This window comes from Lepidochelys kempii, chromosome 7, assembly GCF_965140265.1.
Source record: "Lepidochelys kempii isolate rLepKem1 chromosome 7, rLepKem1.hap2, whole genome shotgun sequence".
In the NCBI taxonomy this organism is placed as follows: Eukaryota; Metazoa; Chordata; order Testudines; family Cheloniidae; genus Lepidochelys; species Lepidochelys kempii.
In genome coordinates this window covers 13,503,507-13,523,605 of record NC_133262.1, presented here as the reverse complement: position 1 = coordinate 13,523,605, position 20,099 = coordinate 13,503,507, and the positions used below count along the sequence as shown (strand labels likewise).

The 20,099-nt window shown below is 39.7% G+C and overlaps 1 protein-coding gene across 1 annotated transcript in view; it reads right to left on the bottom strand.

Annotated features, from left to right (window-relative positions):
• CNTN6 (contactin 6) overlaps nt 1-20,099 on the bottom strand; it is a 228,021-nt gene that overhangs the window by 87,083 nt on the left and 120,839 nt on the right. The window contains exon 5 of the mRNA XM_073351147.1: nt 13,364-13,459. Coding sequence (XP_073207248.1) covers nt 13,364-13,459 — 96 coding nt within the window. The remainder of the gene's footprint in view (nt 1-13,363; nt 13,460-20,099) is intronic.

Below are 20,099 nucleotides of genomic sequence, written 5' to 3'. Positions count from 1 at the left end.
GTGGGAGGTCAGAATTATGGAGGGAGAGGTGAGTTATCAAGTAGTTATGGCAAATCTCATCAAGGGCTTTGAGTATCAGGACAGAGACCATTAACTTATCTCCATACTGTTGCTGACATTTGGATTTAAGAAAAATACCTGGATTCTGCTGATGGCTTCAGCTGTCAGCTGGGTTAACACACTGTCTGCACAGACTGGTGTTCTGGTAATTTTGGCTGGTGTTAGGTTTTAGAATAGGGATAACACTCAAAGTGATGATCACTGTGTTGGGCAATTTAAAATTCAGAAATCTCCTACAAATGAGAAAGGAGAACAAGAAGAAGCCTGCAGCTTTTCCTGCCAACCATGAAGCAAAGGAAGAGGAACCCAGTTTTGTCAACTTCTCCTTTGTTCTCTCCGGGGAAAGAGATGGGGTTTGTGCCTGTCATAAATATAAAGGGGAGGGTAAACCCCTTTGAAATCCCTCCTGGCCAGGGGAAAGCTCCTCTCACCTGTAAAGGGTTAAGAAGCTAAAGGTAACCTCGCTGGCACCTGACCAAAATGACCAATGAGGAGACAAGATACTTTCAAAAGCTGGGAGGAGGGAGAGAAACAAAGGATCTGTGTCCGTCTATATGCTGGTTTCTGCCGGGGATAGACCAGGAATGGAGTCTTAGAACTTTTAGTAAGTAATCTAGCTAGGTATGTGTTAGATTATGATTTCTTTAAATGGCTGAGAAAAGGATTGTGCTGAATAGAATAACTATTTCTGTCTGTGTATCTTTTTTGTAACTTAAGGTTTTACCTAGAGGGGTTCTCTATGTTTTTGAATCTAATTACCCTGTAAGATATCTACCATCCTGATTTTACAGGGGGGATTTCTTTATTTCTATTTACTTCTATTTTTATTAAAAGTCTTCTTGTAAGAAACTGAATGCTTTTTCACTGTTCTCAGATCCAAGGGTCTGGGTCTGTAGTCACCTAGGCAAATTGGTGAGGCTTTTTACCAAACCTTGTCCAGGAAGTGGGGTGCAAGGTTTTGGGAAGTATTTTGGGGGGAAGGATGTGTCCAAACAGCTCTTCCCCAGTAACCAGTATTAGTTTGGTGGTGGTAGTGGCCAGTCCAAGGACAACGGGTGGAATATTTTGTACCTTGGGGAAGTTTTGACCTAAGCTGGTAAAGATAAGCTTAGGAGGTTTTTCATGCAGGTCCCCACATCTGTACCCTAGAGTTCAGAGTGGGGGAGGAACCTTGACAGTGCCCCAGATCATCCCCTCTGCCAGGGAATAAGAAAGAGAAAGAAATAGGGAGAGGTATCACACCAACACCCAGTATTGTATACCTACTGTTTGTTTGTGTAGTGCTGCTCTTTACTGATGGAATCAAACAAGACCTAACGTGCATTTATGTCACCTTCTAGGGACAGCTCATATAAGAGATTGGCCTTAATACTATTGCATCTAAACAACTCTTTCCGTAGGGTCAGTAACAGAAAATCATGAGTTCTGTTATAATTATCACAGGTATACTGTGAGATAACTTACTCTATTTTGAAGATTACTGAATACCCAAATGGAGGAGTATACTGAATCCTGTACATCAAGTTCCATGTTCATCCCAATATTCTATTGGCCCCTTCTCTTCTGTTTTAAGCAACATGAGAAAAAATAGGGTGATTTAAGGGTGTATCACCATATTCCCAAGAAGGGAGGACATGAGGGCCTCATATGGACATACTTTTTTTTTTCTATAATTTATTTTAAGAATAGGACAACGTGCATGCCCTTTGCTACCATCTACCTCTTGATCTCTTGTAACTCTCACCCTTTTACGACTTACTTCTATGTCTCACTTCTCTGTGCTCTCCATGCAGCACTGAATTCCTTGCTTCCCTCTCTCCTAACCCTCTTCTTTCACCCCCTTTCCTCTTGTTTCCCCGCTGTTTCTAAGTTTTCTGTCTGCCTCTGCCACAGCTGCTCCTTTCTGCTGCCTGGAGTTTGACAGCTGACTGCAAAGATCTTTCTATCATGTTCCAAAAGTGGCAGGACTAGTACTGAAATTCTATTTTTAATAAAACACAGTAAATCAGAAGTTTCAAAATCCAGCAGCCTAGCTTTTCTTAAATGTATAATTCATGAGCTAACAGCATTCTGCCAACAGCTTCATTTTTACATATCCCCCCCCATCATCAACCCCCTTTTTGAAAACATAATTTGTTTTTCAGTTATGACATCAGTATGGTGTGATAAGAAGTCTGTAAACTTCAGTAGTTTGTTGGAGTTTTACATTCTCACCCGACAACATTATATGAGTATAACTAGAAATGACACATCTCTGGGGACCGATCAAGGACACTTTCCCTAAGTAGCTAAAGCCTGTTTTACTACTAGACATTACACCACGCTATTTGGATGTACAATAAACCAAGAATAATTGGCAATTTCTAAAATAATGTCATACTTTAAAAAGATATATAGGGACAGATTTTCAGAAGTGTGCATGGCCAGCTGGTGCATGGACTTACTCTGATGCAAACTCTAGTTTACAGTCACATGTAAAGTTGGGCAAAACCTTTTTTGGTGAAAAATGCAGGTTTTCCAACATCAACATTTTTGAAAATTCAAGTTGGTTTTTCATATTCTTTGTGTTAAAAATAATCCAAAAAAGACGGAGTTTTGTTTCAGCTTTCTTTAAATGAAATGTTTAGGGTTTTTTGGTTCAAAATGACTTTGTTTTGAAATTGCTTTTATTATAAAAATTAAAAATGCCCTAATAAAAGTCAAAATTGAAATTGAAATGTAATGTTGCAGGTTGAGTAAAATGTTTCATTCTACCCAGGCCTATTTTTCTTTTCATTTGATTGAAATTTCAAAAAAATGTATTATCAAGTTGACCCAAAATGAATTTTTTCCCCTGATTTTTTGGAATTGCCAGTTACTATATATATATATAGATAGATAGATCAATAAATAGCTCTGCTTACCTGTAGGTATCTGTCTGTGAAAATTAGGGATTGTATACATAAACAATTAAATATCTGGCTCATAAGACTTTAATTTTGTTCTATCTGAATTAAACAGTAAATGCCCAAAGTGAAAAGAGCCAAATTTTAGGTAGATTTGTGACTCATGATGTTTATTGCAAGCAGTCAGCTGAGTCTGTGATTCCATAAAATTTTACAGGTGTAGTGTGCATCCTATGGGGAAGGGTGAGAAGGATGAATAACCTCTTAGAATAACCTTCCAACATCTTTCAACCATTCTGTTCATATCCCCTTCACTTCAGCTGCAGGACTTAGGCATTTAAACTTTTGTTTTCCCCCCACTTCAACCTTTTTTATACAGTTGCACCTTTGAGAGTCAGCCCTAGTTAGCACTGGATTTGTAGACCACTTCATGTCTCAGGATGAACCTAGGGTACTCTAGAAACCAGTGTAGGTAGTTCAGCAGAGTCAGAGGCTCTCTCTTCTGGTGCAATACTAAACCAAAGCCCCAGTGTGCAGGGTGCCAGAGACTACCCTGTTTCACAGAGTATTGTGATGGACTCAGTAGCTTGCACTGTTCTCTCTAATGAAATACAAAATCAACGCCTGTTCAGAGGTTATGAGCCATTCCATAGAATGTAATGGAAAATTATGTTCCTGCTATAGAAATCAATAGTGTGGTATTAAAAAAACAAACAAACAAACAAAAACCTATAGAAAGGATCTTACTCCCTACTAAATGCTATGTAATTTAAGAAAAACTCTACAGAATCCTATTAAATGTCTATCAAATCATACTGGCTTCATGCTATATAGAGCTTTTCCATAAGGCTGATCTCAGAGTCTAATGAATCAGCAAAGGAGGGTCAGCTTTCTCTCTCTCCTTCTCAGTAGTCTCCAGTCAGCCTCAGCTACCACACACTTTGCTAGGCATCTCCCCACATCCCTATCACATTATTGCATTTGGGCTTATCAATGTCAATGGGAGTTTTTCCATTAACTTATCTGGGAGCAAGGGCAAGCCCTTTCTGAATCTACATTTCTCCCAGTAGAAGTAGTATTAGAGCTCCCAGTCTCCTAACTGGAGGTTCACCACCACCACCTTCTCTCCCTCCCTCCTTCCTTCCTCACGGGTCATACTTGCCAAGCAGCCAATTCAACTCCCACCTAGGTCAAAGGAAGCCTTAGTTTTAACTGAGTTCAATGGGATCAAATCCCTGGAGAGCAAGAGACCAGATTCTAGAGCTCTCCTGTATGGCATAATACTAGACTGCCAGGCTAGCTCCATATGCAGTTGCTTCTTTTATAATGCAGGACTACATTTTCTGAGCTACTTTCCTCTGTAAAAGTTAAGGTACAACTACCTAGACAATGTACACGCCTGTCACCAGATTTTGAATCTGCCAAACAGATTCAAGGCAGAGTCATTAAACTAGTGTATTACTGAAAGGAAGGTGTGCAGAGACCATGCCTGCCACGTGTGGGGTTTACTTCATTTTTATTACTATCAGTAACTCAGCAAGGAGTCTGGTAGGAATAATATTGGACAAGTAGATAGGAGTTGTGTGAAGATGCACTAAAAGAACAGAGAAAGTAGTGGACAGTATCTCCCCTGGCTAATGAGGCCTACTGAAATTAAAATGCTTGGAAGTTGCAAATATGCAGGCCGTTTCACTGCATATTTGCAACTTCCAAGGCACAATTTTCTTGTTTTTTATTTATTTTATTTTGTTTTTCATTTATCTACAGGATCTTTGTGAAAAATGCAGTTATGTGAATCACACCTCTTGCTATCAACATACCTGTGACAGTCTCTGAAGAATTATTGAATTCCAGAGACTGTTGTGTAAGGACTACAGTGTTGTATGTCGGGATGCACATTTTACCCATCAGCAGTGATGAGGATTTTGGGTTTTGTTTTGTTTTTTCTGTTCGGAGAACAGTACCTTTGAAATTTCCCTTTGGGGTAACTACTTCTACATGAAATTAAAATAAAACAAAATTTCTGAAGTTAGGGAATAGAGGATTTTCCATACCTGATCTCACTATTAGTCTATTTACTCAGTTGTTCTCTTCAACAGTAGCCAATGTCTCACGCTTTAGAAATATGAATGCATTTAGCAAAATATGCAGTCTCGCACATGGTGGGCAGGATGGGTCAGGGGAATTGTAGCTCTTTTAGAATCGCTGCAGGCGATAAGCTTATTCCCTGAAATATGAGATTTATTTCAAGAAATATTATAAGTTGTCATAAAATTACCTAGTCTTTTCTAGATGTGGTAAGACCACCTAAAAGATTAGATAGATAGATAGATAGATAGATCCACATTTAACGCACAATGGATTAAAAACTAGGCAAATCATTCATTCATACTTTAAGCTAACAAAATATCTTTAGAAAGATCTTGTGCTGTTCTGAAAAGAAAAACACACTCTCCAGAATATGCTGTAGACATTGAAAAGAATGAAGAATTATGATATTAGCGGATGACATTTTTTCCACTTTGACCCAAATCCTAGTATAGCTGATTATAATGAAGCTACTGGGGATATGCATAGGCTCCATCAGAGACCCAGTGTGTAATCTATTGCTGGATGGGGCTAAATAGGAGCGAATCCTGCTTAGTGGCACATCAAACATTGTCAGGCAAGCAGAACCTTGGTCCCAACCACATGTATGGGGTTTTCTGCAAACTTTTGCGTCAAAATCATCTATGATACCAGATGGACTCATTCCCAGGATACTGTAGGAACAGAGTGTAATTTACCCTTAGGTTGTAAAAATATTCTGCTAACCTTATGGCAATTTTACACCTGGAGAGAATCCCCTGGCTATGTGTGCTTGCAAATAATGATGGAAAATCAAATTCAGAGAAGTGTGAAACTTTTAGGATTTGCTGAGCAAAAAATCCACAGCAAAATGGGAATATACTCATGTCATTTTCTCCTCACGTTTTTAATGTAACACTGAGGTGCCAGCCTCTCAGACAAGCTTACAAAGTCTAATTGTTCCAATTTGATTAAAATATTGTGATTATATTCAGCCACTGCATCATAAGCACTGGTAATGACAACTCCTATGAGCAGTTACTGCTGGTTGGTCTTTGCTCAAAGCAATGTGTACCTGGCTAGTGCATTTGAGTTGAAAGTGCTGTCCAGAGCAGTCACAATGGAGCACTTTGGGATTGCTCCCGGAGGCCAATACCATTGAATTGTGTCCACACTATCCCAAATTGGACCCAGCGATGTCCATTTCAGCGCTAATCCCCTTGTTGGGGAGAAGTACAGAAATCAATTTTAAGAGCCCTTTAAGTGGACAAAAATGGCTTCATCGTGTGGATGGTTGCAGGGTTAAATCGATCTAACGCTGCTAAATTCGTCTTAAACTCATAGTGTAGACCAGGGCGAAGCCTGTTTGTGGATGTCAGCCCTGGTTCTCAAATATACACGGAGCAAAGCCTCCACTAGTGCTCTAATATGGAAAACACATATGTGCTTAACTCTACACCTATGAGTAGTCCCACTGAAATCATAGTAGGAAAGCTAAACATGAACTTACATACAGGGAATTAGATTCCAATCCTGCAAACACTTATGCATATGCCTAACTGTAAGCATATGAGTAGTTCCTCTGTGATCTATAGGACTACTCAGATGTTTAAAGTTAAACTCTTGTGTAATAGTTCGAAGGACCAAGGCCTCAGGTTTCACATTCTGGTAAAGTAAAGAAGTGTGACAATAGGTCTTTGGTTCCAGTGCAACAACAAAAGAATCCAACTTTCTTAATGATCAGCTCCAACAAACTAACATCCATGTTGTCTGGTGCATTCATTTGAATTAATTAACAGCATTTTTATTTACTTCTGTTATATATTATCCATTCATGAATACACCCATTACTTAATAAGGTCACAGCTTCTTTTTTAACTTGTATAAAACTGGAGGGAAGAGGGACAACATCCTCAGATTTGCTGTTTTATTTTTTCTTTTGTTCTTCTTTTTACAATTGCACAGAATTACCAGTTAGTAACTGATGTGGCTGACAGTTCTCACAGAGACTGCGGCAGAGATAGATTTAAAGCACCTCCCATGACAATCAGCCTTCCTGAACCTTGCTACCCAGTCCAGGTAGTTTAGCAACTGCACCTTGCAGAGTGTTGATGAGCATAATTAGTAATAAGTGGCTGAATCTATTTGGGGCGTGGGGCTGGGTATATAAATCCACATGGAAGTGGAAGCAGAAAAGAGCAAGATTGCTTGGGTATTGTGGTAGAATAGTTATTTATTAGCCTTGATATTTATTTTAAACCTAGATTAAATCAGCTGTGCATTATTTTGCTTACTTTGAACTTGGCAGAAGAAAGCCTTCCCTTAAAATTTCTTCTTTTGACTAGGGCGACCAAAAAGCCTTGAAGAGTCAGAATATTCTTGATTGTAACATTCATTTTGCTCTAAAACTTAGTGTCTTTATCTATTAATGTGAGTAAAGAAACAGATTAAGGCTGAAAGTTTCAGGCATATTTAGTGACTGGCAGTTTTAAGGTGGACAATTTGAGATACGTTAAGGCTTTTACTGAAAATTTTTGCCAAATTATTTAAACTCCATCAAGGTGTTCAGGGTCTCTTGCTTTCTTGCTGAAGATCTTTATCTCCTTTCCACATGACAACCTTCCTACCCAATATATAATTGACCTCTTTTTTTGAGATGGTGTCAATTTCTCCTTGCATTGCTGCAGAAATGGAAGATAACCATTATTTCTTGGGTTGGGAATAAATAGTCTTAGAGTCACAGCTGACAATTTTCTACCTCATACATGATAGCATTTACACTTTTGGGACATCAGCTTATTTTAAAAGTTAGCTTTCAACAACATTTAAAGTGCGTTAAAAGAAGAGCACCTTTGTGGCTATCTCCATACTGCACATTCAGAATTGGGAATGTACTAGTGTCCACTACTCTGTTGTTTTTCTCTTAGCAAATGTGGGACTAGTGGTAAGGCTAGTTTCAAAACATTTATAAAACAGAAGGGCAGATCCTCAGCTGCTGTAAACCTTCACAGCTCCAGCAGTGTGGTGGGATGTGAGGCCCAAGTTGGGGCTGTTGTTCCCCCAACCCCCGCTTCACTGCTTCTGTCAGAGGTGGGAGGAATAGTCTCTTCTCTCAGGGGCTGGATCCATCCCTAGGAGTCTGATTTCCACACCGCCCCTCCATCGTTTCATGTTTTTATTTCTGGGTCTGATGAACATGAGGGCCTAAGATCCCAGCTGGAGCCTTATCCTGCATTCCCCTCCTCTTGCTTTTGCATTCCAATCTCCTAGCAGTGGAATGGGGGAGATGGGAACGAATTTCTGCTCTCAGGATTATCTGTACTTAAAATAGTAAGGAAAGATCTTCTTTAGTATTCACTATCAGCATTTCCTATGTATATATTTAGCTTCAGTTCTTCTACTCTGTCTTGGGCTTGAAAGTTCCCATATTATTTTGTATATTGTCTCACATTGAACTAGACTGTGAATTCCTCAAGGCAGTCTTTTCTCTGTAATATGTAGAACACAAGGGATGCATATTACATTCAGCTGTCAGTAATAAGATAATAAATAATATGGTGGGTCCTTATTTTATGCTTTGCATGTGGAAATTCCATTGGCATCCATGGAATGTCATGCATGGAGCATAAATGCTCTACAGTATGCACATAGAGTTCGACAGTACAGAGCAGAGAATATAACTATTCCTTATCTTGATCATCTACAAATAATGTGAGGAATAAGATGACAGTTTGATTTCAAAGCCTCTTGATAGCGTAATACTATTCAAACCGTCTATGTTAAGTGGTGGTAATTTTTATTACAAGGGTCCTTCAAGTTACATGATTCATTTGTTCATTTCAAAATATTAAACAAAATTATTAGCTGAAATCTAATGATGAGTTTGTTTGAGTGAACTAACCATATCAGGAATGAGAGTTGTGGCAAAGTAACACAGATCTTGTGTAAAGTCTGGATCTTATTCATTGTAATATTTGTGGGAATAATGTTAGGCCTTAAAAGGATCATCACTGGCAAATTCAGGCAATCTTGGTGCAGGGATCCTTGTTCTGTGTTTGTACAGTGCCTAGCACAATGGGGTCCTGGTGCATGACTAGGGCTTCTAGGTACTACTGTAATACAAATATATAATAATAACCTCATCATTAGTTCTGAGGCTAAACTTAGATTGCAACAAATGGACAGAACATGTTGTCTTCAGTAGTAAATGCAGAGAGTACAGCCTGTAGAAACTAAAGCTCTGTTTAAAGAAACAAAGATCAATGTAATATGACCTCTCTCTCTCTCTAATGAATGTTACAAGAACGTCTATCCTGTAATGATCCTCCTTCTTCTAATCCAAATCACCATTTTTGTATAAAACAAGGAAATTCAACACATTTGCAAGTTTTCTCTGGCATGGTGTACAGGCCAAGAAAGTAAACAGCAAACTATTTAATAGCTAACCAGTTTCCTTCCCATCTCTTTTTAAGAGCCAAATCCTGCCTGCCTTACTCGCGCAGAACTTCCATTGAATTCAGTGGGAACCATGCATACTGCCAGTAGGCCTTTCTCGTTTAAGTGTTTTGTGTCAGGGGAGAGAGCTTCAATCAAAACACCTTTTCCACAGTAATAGAAGTGTTTCACTGTCTTAGTGCCCTAAGATAGAATATAATTTATACTGCAGTTTACACCTTATTCCTCATCCTATGGAATATAATTTTGGAACACATACAGAGTCAATGGCTCACAGAAGGAGAGGAACTAAATTTCCATTCCCTGGAGGCTTGTTATTCCAAATATGTTTTTTGTTTTCATGCCCTTTCGTCAGCAGCTCACATTTCCAAGCAATAAAACACTATGGAAGAGGTTTGTTCGTGACTATCCTTCTGTCAGTTCAATTAAGCTGGGATCAACTCACCTTTAACTATTTGTTTCCATTATGAACATCTTCCCCAGCTTTATGTCAGTATAATGTTTTTACTTTGAGTCTAGAGGAGCCTGATAGTCTGAGGATGGTTAATTGTCCTATCCATCCCATTGATCCATCTCAGGGACTCCCTTTGGAGCTTTCTCTGCCTTTAAGGACTGGGTTTCAGTTAATCTCCCTGATTATATACCTCTTTCATAGTGCTGTAAACATTACATGAACTGACATTTCATCTCTCTATAAGATTTTCTGGGCTTAAGCTTATTGATGGACTTCTTTCCCCCTCTGATATACTGCTTTCCCTTTACAGATCGCTATTTATCTTCTCCTCTTGAGAATTTGTCTTATAACTCTGTTTCTTTAATAAGAATTGAGAAAATATTGCTGAGAGAGAGAGACAGAGAGAGGTCAGTGCTAGCATGCAGTAAACTATTTTGAGCTCCCAAGTATGTGTGGTCACCTCCCCTGGAAGACAGAAAAAATGAATGACCGAAGAGTAGCTGCTGCTTTCAGTTTGAAAAACTGATTTGGCCATTGTGCTATTTCTTATTTCTTCTTGTTATTGTTTTTAAATGAAATTTTCTATGATCTTTTAATACAGGGAGCCTTTTGGGCCACATTAGAAAAGTATGGGGCTGTGAGCATTTGATTGCTCATGGGCAGTTCTCAAAAGGTCTGATGTGGGTTATAACACCCAGAATTTTTGTTTACTCATGCAAACTATTCAAGCCCTCTTCAGATCTGCAAGGTTGAGCTGCAAAATCTCGGAAGAACAGGTTCTCTTGAGAGTCATATCACTTATTTCTGGTAGGGAAATAAATACCATGAGGAAAAAAAATACATCTATATAAGCATAAAGGCATACACATATAAATGCATTCATACTAAAATACATATATGTGTGACACTGATGATGGAGGGCAGTAGAGAACAGGCTGTACAGGAAGCCAATGGGAAGGGCAGGTGAGCATAGTATCTAAGGTTTCAGAATAATTTAGATGAAAACAGGGGCTTGAAATGTTGTGCTACATGTACGGAAAATGTGAGAAGGTTACATGTGACCCTGCACTACAAGCAAAACCTAGATCACAAGTTCCTGCAAAGGAACTTTGCTGAACCCCCTACTTCACCAGCCAAGAGAGGCCACCATTGCAAACACCAGCAGCTCAGGAGCACCTAGGGCTCACAAGAAGCAGTAGTAGGGGCAGCAGAAGCATCAAGAAACCTCTCAAGCAATTCCCCAGAAGACTCCTCCCCCACTCTTTATGGGGTTTAGTCAAAGTTTTACTGTGTGTTGTTATGTACACAAACAGTCACAGCATCACACACACACACACACACGCACAGGTAAGATGGGCTTTGCTTCAGAAGAGAATCAGAGATGTTTCAGAGAATAAAGTGAGTTTCCATGTCAGATTTATGTGTAAATCATGAAACCAAAATAATGGTGACCACAAAGACAAATGGAGGCGCTTTTATACCACCCAAAATGATTGTAATGTACAATGGAGTTCTTCCTGCAGGCTGCTGTTCAGTTACTACACATAGAAATGGAGGAATTGACATGGGATGAAGTGAGGTGGTGTTGCTTGTGGATTCACTGCATAGAGAGAGACAAAATATTTTCAACTTTCCTAGTTTCCCCATCTCACTTTTGTCCTCCAGAGACAAATAACACACTCTTTTACCCTCTGAAATAATTCTAGCATTACAAGGTAGGATGAGGAGAGATGAAATACAAACTCTAGCGTTACTGAATGGAAAGTAAATATGAGAATACAGTAAGTCACTTCCGCATACTTAAACCAAAATATCAGTGCAATAATACCCTATTTTTTTGCGCCTTAGTAGGCCTTCCAATAGACCCTTCTCCTGATTTCCCCCATTCCCCAGCTAAAGTTGTCTTTTTGGAGGGTAACACTAGTGACCAAGCATCCCTAGCTAGTGGCTTTAGTAAACCTCATATCTGCTCCCTGTTCAGCATATCTTCTTGCTTCCTCTCTCACAAGCTTAGGAAACAAGAGAAAATAGCTTCTGTTGATCCTTTCAAGCACACAGAATAGAGCCAAAGCCCATCAAGAAGCCTGAAGAAATGTCATGTGACTTCATTCACGTGTTGATACCCAAACAACCCAACCTGAGATGCTAAACACTTAACTGAAAACACTGCCATGCCTAACTTCTACTAATACTCACTGACATGAAGCATTTTCCACAGAAGCTCTTCAATCTCAGAAAGTCTGTTTAGTTTCTCAACAAATGTTTCACACAGCTCTCAAGCTGTCAGAGTGCATGTGGTCAAAATTAGTGATATGGAGTATATAATTTTATCCCTATTTTTAGAGTTCCCACTTTCTTTCTGTTGATGAAGAGGTGTTGAATACTGATGAGGGAATATTTGCTCTAACCCAAACAGTCATTACCAGGTAGTGAACAACCAATCTGCATGTACTTAGTTCTTTAGCACAGGGATCATATTTACATCATGTGTATACAGTGACTAGTGCAATGCAGCCTTGATTCTGCATGGGGTTGCAATATGAATAATAATAAAGAAAAATATGGGTTCTTCTATGTCCTTATAAAAAAGAACTATCATCTATCTGAATTTCTTTGATCTTTGAAATTGGACTGACAATCTCATGAAACAGGGCTTTCATTAATTTTTGCTTCTGGTGGATCTGGAAATACAATGAAATCTTTATAATATACTTTGTCCTTTTTTTGGCAAATCCCTTTCTTAAGATGCTACCACAGAATATTCTGAAGTATACGGTGTACATTTCTGCTCTACTGTTATTGGAAGACCTTACACTCTGTTAAGAAAACAATTTTTATCAGTCTTTGTTATCATACTGCATTGTATTGATAACACTTTTCCAGATGTTTTTGGAACTTGTACTTCAGGCTGAAATTCGAAATGTAGAGGAACGTGAAAATGAAAAATAATAGGGGTAAAAGTTGTCCATATTTTTCTGAAACTCTAAAAGGTTTGAGTACAGATTGATATCAGAGTGAAGATTTTCAGTGGCTCTTAGTTTACACAGTTCTAGTACGCACCCAAGTATAGATTTAGGCCACAATCCTGCAAACGCTTATGCACTTGCTTAACTATATTGCCACGAGTAGTCCAATTTAGGGGTCTTAATACTGAAAATCCACACGTTGTAAGAAACCCATTTAAGAGCACAGCATTAGTGGTTTGAATCTGAAGAATACTTACTCATATCTGGTGATTTTACAGTAAGGTAGTAAATATACTTGCCATTTCATTCTGTTTTTAGGAATGCAATGCTTTGAAACAAAAATAACCAATTTGTTGGGTCCATCTTACAGTATTCTACTATCCATCACCTTGTGAGCTGCAGGCTACCTTTTGCTGGACATGACAGTATCTGTATAAATCAACATCAACTGCACAATTCAGAACATCATATAATACCTCCATAGTGTGGTGGAGGACCACAAAGCAAAACCACTCCTTGTCCTTCTCTGACTGAGACGGTGCTTCTTGTTTTGGTTTCAAAATTTCCAAGATCTTGAACAAAAGAAAACAAAAAACAAATATTAACTGTCAGATTTATTTAGCTGCAAATTATGGGTCAGATTTTGCAATCCTTACTCTGACAAAAATCTAATTGAAATTAAAAGAGCCAGACCTTTTATTGCAATAGTATAATAAAACTTCTATCTGCATACATGCTCATATATTGTACCATGTCAGGCCAGTGGTCCCTCTAATCTAGTACCCTGTTTCTGAGATTGTCCAGAACCAGATGCTTCAGGTGGAGGTGCTAAAATCCTTGAGGTGCATGATTATAGAATAACCTGTTCATAGGGAAGTTACTTCCCAAGTCCTGTCATTCTGTAATACATTATATTCCCCTTTGCAAGCTCATTCAGTGTTATTTGATGACTCTATAGCACCATTTTTGGATACTGAACACAAAAAAGAAGCTTGTCTTGGACTTTTTTTTTGTATATTTCAAATTTACAAGCCTTTCATGTCAATAGAGAAAAAGCCTATTTTTCTAATAATGAATGTTTTATTTGTTTAATTATTAGGTGGACAGTAACTTTAGCATTTACTCTGGTACATTGATGAGAATCTGTACTTAAATGCCTATGTTGGCAGACCTTTTTCAAAGGAATCTGATCAGTATAGTCCTGATCCAAACCCCACTAAAGTCAGGGGGAATTTCTCTGTTAATATCAATGGGCTTTGTATCTGGACCTATATGAGCAAATGAAGAGCTTTACAGGAGACAAATAAATGGACACTAGGAGATTCATTATGGTGGTAAAGTCTCCCTTTGCCCACACACACACACACACGCATAACCTACCCCTAAGTGTAATTTCTATGGCTATTTGTCAGTTTCTTTTAACTGAAGCTATAAATATACATCAAGAGAAGAATCTACCCTTCTGTTTCATTGCTTATTAAAAAGGTGCAGATAATAAGGTTCTCAGTGTGGTTCCCCATTAATAATGTGACTCTAATGACAAAAGATAACATAGCAGATGTATCTTCCAAAAAATTCCACCAAAGCCAATGGTTTTCTTTTTGTTCCAAAAGCTCTCATTTAAAATGCTGAGATTCATTACTTTTATGTCAGCGTGCCTTATGGCAGGGGATGTATCAAATGCATTTTTTTTTCATTCAAACTGTGTTTTAATAAAATATAACAGGATATATCATCACCTTCCTAGAGCTATCTATCCCATATAATTTCACATATTGTTTGCTTTATTTATCTTACCATAAGGGTTTTATGTTCACACTCTGAAACGTACCTTTAGGTCCTGTTAGGCATGGAAATTTAGTCCTGTAGATAGTGTCATGCAAATCAAACTTATAACCTACAAGAAATCAGGTAAATAATAGCTGTGTTTGCTTTTTTTCCCTATGAGCTAAACTTTTTTTTTTTATTTTAAATATTTTATTTAATGCTGCACAGGGAGATAGATGTGTCAGAGGACTGTGTTAATGGGGCTGTTAAATGTCAGGGTTAATTCAGGTCATTTGTATCTAGTGACAGAGTCAACTGTTTCTCACTGTGAGAAATAATCAGATTATTTTGTGATTACATTAGCTCAGATTTGGCCCAGGCTGTCTGCTCCTGCAGTCACCTTTGTTTTGAATTTTTGCCAATGTCACTTGCTGATATGCTGGTGGTGATAGGAAAGTTTTCTTTTAGGACCTGCACATTTAATACATGTCCTTCTTGGGTAGTGAAGTCCATCAGAAAGCTGCTGGGGATATTGTTGGAAATTATTTCCATGAGCTGTCTCTGGTAGGGGGAAATACACTTTTCTTTGAAAGAGATGGTTATAAGAGACTTCCCTGACAATCGCAGTCTCTTAAAAATATCTTTTTTTTTAACCATTCTTTTCCTGAGAAGGATTATCAAGAAGGCTCTGGTGGAACTGGTCAAGAATCTAATGGAGTTCTCAGGTACATTTACCATACCCACTTTGGCTTTAAGGAATGCTATAACATGGAGATGATGTTGATTGTGGTGGTCAGCAGGCAAAGAAGATCACATGTCTGTGCTGTTTCTTTTGTATTTGTCAGCTGCTTGTGATAGCTCTAACCCGGTGGAGTTCTTTGACACGTTAGTGGACCTTAAAATGAGGAAGTGGAGTCACACTTGAATGGCTCTGTTCTTTTTTTTCTTTCTTTCTTTTTTTTGAGAAGATGTAGAAAGTAATAGTGACCAATTGTTCAACTTCCCTTTGGGCTCTCACATTGGTGATTCCACAGGATTGGACAGTTCCCAGTGTGTGTAGGGGATCATTATATAGCTAGCTAGAATTCATGAACTGTGATGTCATCAATATGCAATACCCACTAGTTCTATATGTCAGTCTCTTCAATCTCTCCTGCTGTCAAGTGTCTTGCCTAACATCTAATTATGAGGTTAAGGATGAGACCAAGCTGGTGAGGATAAGAATGAGGTAATACCTAGTGGGTAACCAGAAGAAATGGAGGAGTCTATATCTATGCTTCCCATTTATTATGCAAGTTTGCAACGTAGGGCTCTTCCAGTGTTTCCCCTAAGGAACGTATTGTATTTGTGCTTCGCAATCTGTACTCGCTGTTGGCTGATTTGGGTGGGGACAGATTCAAAGTGCTGTTTTTTTTATCTAGAAAGTTCTTTTTGAGACCTGGCTTTCTCAGAGAATACTTTTTTCTTCATGTGGTTCAACAGCAGTTTGATCAGCTGAGGCGTTAAAGCTTATTGTCCCTTAGCTTAAATGAGGGGAGGGGTGTGTCAAGGGTTCCAAATAATTATGGGTCCTGAATTCTGGAAATGACATGAAGGAGGCTCAGGATGAAAGGGGTCAGGGACACTGAAATCACATCTCACCCCTACAAAAGTTCCTTCCAATCCAAGATGGAGGCACATTGGTAGATGTAGGTATGTTGGCAAGGCTTAGGTGAGAATGGTCCCATTGCTTGTGTTGCACCTAGTCAATAGAAGAATTCTGCCTCCAGGGTGGTCAATCCTGCACCAAACTAACTTTTTCAAAGTGATAAAAATAGAGTGACAGTTTTGTTCGGATTCAGTTTCAGCATTGTATTTGTTCACTATTTCCACAAACAGCCACTATTCTCCCCTTATTTTCAACAACTGGGTAACTTCCTGAGCCAGCAGGCAGAGAATTTATGAACAATAATAAACAAAAACAAATAACAAACAAAAAAAAAACAGCCTAATCTACTCAAAACAACAGTAGTCACTATCTGGACAGGCTCAGCTCTTGCTTATCAATACCTGAATTCGCTCCCCTTTAGATGAATCTTACACAACTGACTTTACTTTTTTTCTTCCTCTCCCTCTTTTTGTATATTGGTCTCCTGGACAGATAGTCTCTTTTCAGAGGTGGCTGAATTGAATTAGGCAGCTGGAGCACCTCATGAGCACGTTCTACACTCTGTTATGGTGACAATTGAAGGTATCTTTCAATTCATTGGAAAAACATTTTGGAGATATCTGATGTCCCTTTAATTGCCTGCCCGCTAGTTTTCTGGGTTGGAGTTTAAGTATTCTATGGGGGGAAAAGACAAAAAGGAAAGGAGCATATAGTTTGTTGTATTCACTACCATAAACAGAAAGGAAACCAAGAATGGCATCATTCTGTATACTTCACTTATATTCAAACTTAACAGATACTTATTGTTTTATTTATTTGATGTACTACCTAAACACCCAGTCTTTTAAACCTTTTACAAACATGTCTACGTACTTGTTCTGAAAATTTAGTACAATATAAATGAGGGAAGTATTAATAGAGTCATTGGATTATGCCTGTTCCCTTTTCTCCAGATCCGTATTTGCTATAGATCCATATCAATTACCTACCCATCTTCTTGGGAAGGGAGATTAGTAGGTGCATAGCACCCACTTACACCATGTCCCAAAGTCAGGCAGTGGTGCATAGGCCTTAGCGTTGACTTGGTTTATACAGAGATAAGTGCCTCACAGAGCATTGTGTGCTTATTAGAATGTAGCAAAAATCAAGTCACATAAGGTCTTTCCCAACACTGCTGTGAAGATACTGGCAATGGCATGTGAAGGCTGCTGTGAAAAACCAGTGTTTAGAACACGGATAAACACCTCTAGGAAGTGCTTTTGTGAGGATTGGGTAGATCCTCATAAGAACACTGCCTCAGACTTCAAATGTCCCCATAACATCTGGGGATGGTTCAGGCCTGAATATCCCAAATTTCAGAGTTTAGGAGAAGGGACCCAATTACACTGTGGGGAAAAAAAACCCTCGTCTTCAATAAAAGAAGGATCAGAAACTCTCAGAAAGTTTCAAACCTGCACAACATTTTCAAAAGACAAGCCTGGGAGCTTAACTCTGTTAGACGGCAAAAAACATGGACTGAACAGAGACATTGAATTTATGGCTTATTAGAACAATCTGTAACCCACTCATCCCCCCTTTTGTCCTATGACTGCAGAAGTGTTAATGGGCCACTCTACCTTGAACAGGAGGACTTGTGGCACCTTAGAGACTAACCAAGGTGCCACAAGTCCTCCTTTTCTTTTTGCGAATACAGACTAACACGGCTGTTACTCTGAAATCTACCTTGAACAGTGGATGTGCTAACTACTTATGTTAAACTATTTGTTCCACCTCCTAGGAGTTCCTTTCCCAGGCCTGAAGAAGAGCTGTGTGTGTCTTGAGAGCTTGTCTCTCTCACCAACGGAAGTTGGTCCAATAAAAGATATCACCTCCCCTGCCTTGTCTCTCTAATCTTATGGAACCAACACAAGCTACAACTACACTGCATACGAAGTTTCAAACTGTCAGATTACCACAGGGATGAAATAAACCAAACCTTTTGAGGTTTGTGCATTAGTAATAAAAACCAGCAGAAATCCCAGCACATTTTATCCTGCCTTTTGCTACTGTAGCACACAGAAGACAAGGCTTTATCTTTTTTTCTTAAAACAGAATAAAATAAAGCAAAATACCCTGAAAAATATACGTAGTTTAGTCAAGGGCTGCCAATCCCCTTCCCTTACTGTAAATCGTAGATTCACATTTTTGCTAAGAACAAGATTCTGCTGGTAAAAGAAGCTTGGGGGGTGGGGGTGGGGCGGAGGGGAGGAGCAATACTGTGAAGCATGTTTTCACAAAGATGCAAAATTAACCAAGTTTCTGTTCTCAGAGTTCTGCCAGTAATATTACACATCACTCTGGACATAGGCACCGACTCCATGGGTGTTCCAGGGCTGGAGCACCCACGGGGAAAAAATGGTTGGTGGTGAGCACCCACTGGCAGCCCCGCTATCAGCTTCCCCCCAAGCACCTCCCACCCAGTGGCGGGCCCCATGGATCAGCACCTCCCACTCCCTCCCCAAGCCTCCTGCCCTCTGTAATCAGCTGTTTTGCAGCATTCAGAAAGCTCTGGGGTGTGAGGGGAGAGGAGTGAGGGTGGAACTGGGCAGGAAGAGGCGGGGTGGGGGTGGAGCAGGGTGAGAAGAGGCGGGGCATGGGGGGCGTTGGGGGAAGGGGTTGAACAGGGGTGGGGCATGGGGCAGGGCCAGGGGGTCAAGCACCTCCCATTCCCTCCCCACGCCTCCTGCCCTCTGTAATCAGCTGTTTTGCAGCGTTCACAAAGCTCTGGGGTATGAGGGGAGAGGAGTGAGGGTGGAACTGGGGAGGAAGAGGCAAGGTGGGGGTGGAGCAGGGTGAGAAGAGGTGGGGCATGCCAGGGGGCATTGGGGGAAGGAGTTGAACAGGGGTGGAGCATGGGGCAGGGCCAGGGGGTCAAGCAGACCCCCTCCCCCGCACTTTGAAAAGTCGGCGCCTGTGACTCTGGAAATTGGTGCATTTGCTAGAAAGCAGGAGACTGTAAGGAGAAACTTTTGTCTGGTGAGGCTACAGTAATCTGTCTTGCATCCACCCTCTACCTTTCCTTAAGGAATTGATTTCCCCTTGTTTTTCATTTAAAATCACAGACTCCACTTCTGATTAAAATGTCAATAGTGCAACAGTTTCCTAATTAGTAAGACCAATTTTGATGTGGTAAGAAATTATCTTCAGTATCTGATCTACAAGTGATGTGCCAAATCCCTGTGCAGGAATCTTGCCTGTTTCATTGGCATTATTGGCAGTATACTATAGGTCAGATCTGCCAAAGTGTGCAGCACTCACCACAGTTGGGGACAGGTTTTCAAAATAATTTAATTCCCATTTGGTTACCTAAAGGAAGTGACCAGATCATGAAGAGGTGCTCAGCACCACCCATTAACACCAATGGACACTTAGTGAGTGCTTAATAGAATTAGTCAAAAAAAATTCTGCTTAAACTCTGATCTAATGGAAAATTGGGTAAACCCCCAGAACACCTGGAAAATGAGGGGGAAATGATTGGATTTGTAGCTCAGGTGCCTTATTCTTCTCTATGGGCCAGTTTTCTCAACCAGCCTACACCTCCTATGATGCATTGCAGCCAGGGACTCCCATGATGCACTGTGACAGTAGGAGACTGGGAGGTATAGTCTAGCCAGGGAACCCAGCCCATGGAAGAGAATGGTTGCATGAGGCACCCGAGCAACAACTCCCATGAGGCACCATAGCTACATTTCCTCATCCAACATTTTGGCTGAAAATGTTCAATTTGGGGCTAAAAGTTTTGGGTTTTTTTAGTTTTT